The sequence below is a fragment of the Akebia trifoliata genome, chromosome 14, assembly GCF_017979445.1.
Source record: "Akebia trifoliata isolate Shusen 1 chromosome 14, ASM1797944v1, whole genome shotgun sequence".
Taxonomy (NCBI): Eukaryota; Viridiplantae; Streptophyta; class Magnoliopsida; order Ranunculales; family Lardizabalaceae; genus Akebia; species Akebia trifoliata.
In genome coordinates, this window is record NC_141388.1 from 4,183,180 (window position 1) to 4,188,073 (window position 4,894).

At 33.5% G+C, this 4,894-nt stretch overlaps 1 protein-coding gene across 1 annotated transcript; it reads left to right on the forward strand.

Moving 5' to 3' along the window:
* Positions 1–1,344: 1,344 nt before the first annotated feature.
* On the forward strand, positions 1,345–2,472 carry LOC147385642 (F-box/kelch-repeat protein At1g57790-like). The gene has a single exon (XM_086423171.1). The coding sequence runs from the start codon at positions 1,345–1,347 to the stop codon at positions 2,470–2,472; it is 1,128 nt and encodes a 375-aa protein (XP_086279297.1).
* Positions 2,473–4,894: the final 2,422 nt, after the last annotated feature.

The window sequence follows — 4,894 nt, forward strand, 5'->3', positions numbered from 1 at the left end:
AAATGGTCCCTAACTTTTAAGACTTCTCTTTAGGGCAAAAATTTTCTTTCTAATCAGTCCTTGAACCTCACTCCTCGCATTTCTCATGATTGAAATGTTGAATGTGTCCTATCCATTTGAACTCAATATTTTCATTTAAAAAATTGGATTTTAAGCATCATAATCAAGCTTAGGAGTCTTCATTTTGACATTAAGGATTTGAGAAGGAAGAAATCATTTTCAAGTATTTTGAAGATGTATATAGAAAATTAAGAGGGGGGTCAATTTTTACTTGGTTTTGGATGAAAATCGATTAAAGATGGTTCTTTTCGTTTGAAATCATTTAGACAAGTCGTTATGTCAAGTTTTAGTTGATATTTTTCATATATTTTAGTCGAAAATTTTCGAAAAAAGATGAAAATAGGTGGGTTTTACAGTGTTGAGTTTGACAATTTTAAAAATTATCGACGTCAACAATAAAAATTATCAAACTCAAAAATAAAAAACTGTGACCTCAACAATAAATAAAAAGTGATGAGCTCGACAATTTGATAATTTTTATTGTTGACTTGGAAAATAAATGAAAAGTGATGATCTCGACAATAAAAGTGGTGAGCTTGACAATAACTACTAACAAAGTACGATTAAGAGAAAAAAACTATCAAGCTATCGCCCAGAATTCAAGACTATTAAGAAAGAAAACCCGCCAAAGACCTTTAAGTAATTTTTCCTAAAATCTTATTATTTTGATAAGAAACACTAAAGTGTTTCCCAAACTTTATTTATTGTATTTTCATTGATTGAAAAAATTATTTATTGTCTTTTAATTGATTGAAAAAAAAAAATTGAAACAAATAAAATTTTATTTATTGTATTTTCTTTGATTGAAAAAATTATTTATTATCTTTTTATTGATCGAAAAAACAAAACAAAAAAATTTGAAACCAATACAGAAAGAGTCTGGATCCAATACGGTGTCCCGTTGCTACAGATAGAGTGGTCTCCACATGGCACAGTTTGACTGGAAAACAAACATGTTGGGCTGCGTGTACGGCTTGGATAGGAGTCCGAGTTATTCAAGAAGAATAATGATTTCCTTCTAACTAGAAAATAATCTTATTGACGTGGCATGAACACAGAATCATATTTTTCCTCGGGATACATCTTCATAAAAGATGTGAAAGTTATATATATCGTAGAAAATTAGCACTCGTTTAAAAAACTAACCTAGTTTGAGAGGGTAAACGTCTTCTCTCCTCCTAATATACATAGAGAGAGAGAGAGAGAGAGAAATTTGTTATAAAATTTAACATTGCTATAGGAGGAATGAAGAAAGAACTAATAGGAAGAAAAGAAGATAAAAATATGGAGAAGAAGGCTAATAGCCAATGGTCAGAACTTCCACTAGATATTCTCGAATTGATCATCAAGCGTCTGAATCTGGTTTCTTCTATCCAAGTAAGTGCAGTTTGCAAGTTATGGTTATCAACCGCGAAGAAGATATACAAAACTCACGATTTTCCATGGCTAATGTTTATTGAATCAAAACAAGGAACAGAAACAATAAGTTTATATAGTATTCCAGAAGAAATTAGTGTCAAGTTCAATCTACCAGAACTACTCCAAGGTAATAAATTCTTATGTCGCGGATCTTGTTATGGTTGGGTTGTTTTGGTAGAGTATGAAAAATACAATATTTTTCTCTTAAATCCGTTTACAAGAGATCAAATTAAGCTTCCTTCAATTCCATTAGATTGGAAAATCAGTAAGGCTATATTATCATCTGATCCTATCGATGGCACCGACACTTTGATCGTTGTAGCCATTGTATGTGTAAAGGACTTCAGAAATAGATTCAGAGATAGCTTGGCATATTGTAAGCTAGGGAATAAAACATGGACTATTTACTATCATGTTGAAGGATATCAAGAATTAATTGAAGATGTTCTATTATTCCAAAACAGATTTTATTCGTTAACTTCGATGGAAAATACTTCGACGGAAAATATTGTCATCTGTGATTTTATTACCTCGGATCCTCAAGTGTTAAAACAAAACATCCAAGAATATTCACCCATATTCTCAAAGAACAAATACAACAAATACTTGGTGGAATCTTGTGGAGAGTTGTTGCTGGTGAGAAATAATGGGGCGGTCTACAAAAGATCAGTTTGGATATCTAATTTAGGCAATACAAGAGGGTTGGAAGTTTTGAAGTTGGATTCAGAGAAGTTGAAATGGACAATGGTGGAAAGAAAAAGAGAGCAGATGTTGTTCTTGGGTACCAATGCCTCTCTTTCTCTGTCAGTTCCGGTGTCGACGTTCCACAAGAAATGGTTTTTTTACAGTGATTATAGATTTGTACGGAGAAGTGACTCGGATGTAGGGTTGTCTTGCTTGGATGTGGGAAAGGAACCGTGTTTCTTCTTCACCCTCAATCGTTCAGTTTCGTTGTCATCTCCACCCGTTTGGGTTACACCAAGGCCACGGTAGAGAAAGAAAGCTTTCAGAATTGAGTCGTGCTGGAGTGACAGCATTCATCATATCTCAATGAAAAGCATCTATGGTTCCCATACACTTTCACGTCAAGAAGCGCGATATAAGGTTCCGGCCTGAGGTCACTTCAGAATTATCTTTTCTTTTTTTCTCTCTTCAAGTAATATAATATTTTCTCTTTTGTTCAATGTCAAAGCAAATCCACATTGTTTCCATACCAAAGCGATCCTTCTTGTTTTGAGAAATCTTTCCAATTATTACATCAATTGTGCATTTGAATGGCATATGGAATTCATCAACCATAAAAAAAAATTTAACAGCCATAATTATAGAATGCCGATTAAACCAATGGCACAACACCATGTGTTTTAAATGCACAGAAGTGATTGGTCATTGAGAGTAAATTTAGAAGCAGTTTAAGTGTTTTATTTTTAGAAATTTAGAAGCAGTAAGTGTTTTATTTTTAGAAACTTTTCAGTAAACATGGCGTCGTGCCATTGGTTCATTGGCTTAACACATAACTTTCAAAACAATAAATCTCTGTTCATAATTATATGGGAACAAATTTTTTTTTCTCTAGATTGTGTTCTCCACCAAAAGAACAAGATCACAAATCTGCAACCAATCAACCATACTCCCCAGAAAAGAATCTTCCTTTATCAATCTCTAAAATTCCAATGAGTAAAAAAAAAAAAGAAAAACCAGGGGGGGGGGGAGGAAGAGCCCATCCATCACAACGAACGACAATAACATATAATTCCTTCCCAAAGATAACTCACCGTGAATTTTATTTTATTTTTCTTTTATCGCCACCTTGATCCACCAGTAGGTCTTCCCATGAATTATAACCAAGTCCTACATCTTCTCTTTATGATAAATGGTCCGCTTTGCCCAAAATGACACTACGCAGGCAAAATCCCAATTGACATCAAATGCTTTCAAAAAACCCTTATTTCAAATGTTAGACAAGATTATCATTCAACACACAGCTCACCCTGCACTCTCTAAAACATTATGTCACGTTTTATCTTACCAAGCAAGCAGAAACCAAACAAAAGTTGGATTGATTCACCAAGAAGTGCTCAATCCACCTAGTATCCAAATAACTCCTAAACTTTTATTTACATTCATGAAACTATAATCTTCTTCTTCCGTAAGGCAAGATCTTTATCAATGATAAGCAAAAGAATTGTCTGAAACATCCGGCGTGATCCCTAATCAAATTTTGGTCCACTAGGCTTGCATACAAAGTGGATCCAACCAAACCAGTTCAACATCAAATAAAATAATACGTATTGCATGGTAGTTATCAGCTACTCGAAGCACATCTTCAATGAATGCATCAAGAGAACAATCCTATCGATCGAAAGGAACTGGTTGGATATGAGAGCGGTAAAACTGCAGCTTATAGAACATGTATTCTTAATAAACCAATGTTTAGATACAACGAAAATGTTACAAACACAACTACAATTGCCAAAATGCACAAACAGTCATCTAAGTTTCAAGCATAATATCGGAAAATATTCAAAACACATTTTTCTTCTTTGAAATAATCAAGTCTAATGACTCCACTAAATTTCACACACAAAATATAGCTTCTAGAAGTAGAATTAGGAGATGAGTAGTTAAGTGGGCTAGAATTCAACTCAATTAATTGGAAATCAAGACTCATACGAACACAACAATCGGAATTAGATAAAATAAATTGAAACCAAAACAGAAACACCGATAATGATTGATTAGGATTCCTAGAAGAGGGTACTCTATCCTACTACTAATAATCCCAACCACATCAATACACTGGGGAATATCCATTAACAATGGAATAGACCAACAATACAGATGAAAAAAGGTGTTAATGAGATATAAATACATAATATGTGGAAACCAAGAAATTCAGTTTCAGTGTCCAACTTGGCCAACACTGAAACCAATTCAATTGAGTCTCAATTGAACCGTCCAAAATGTCCCGTCAACACTCCTTACATTTTTATGATTTTTGCCACTGAGACATAAAAATAACTTGAATGAGTATTTCCTCAAACAAAGATAACTCCATATAATACAATTGCCTCTGATCCAACACTCTAGACCCTGTTTCCATTCCACAGGGGGGAAAATATTTGAGACCATAACTAATAATAAAATTAAAATGCAAATAACAGACCATGTGCAACATAGAGAAACTCCTTTCACACATGGCATTAATGAATTAAATAGGTATAACTTCCAAGCATATCAAAGATGATTGAAGGTCATTCTCTTAATTTTCTTCTTAGCTTAATTGATAAAGTTCGCAACAACAAAAGGTACTCAACATTGCTATTCATGCTTCTTAGAACACCAACATAAGATAAGAAAACTCATACAGTAGAACAGGTATCAATTCTGAGGAATAATCTAAGCCAACCAAATC

Bases quoted from the DNA above. Each gene is read 5' to 3' on its own strand.
- LOC147385642 (XM_086423171.1), top strand. From the start codon at position 1,345: ATGGAGAAGAAGGCTAATAGCCAATGGTCAGAACTTCCACTAGATATT.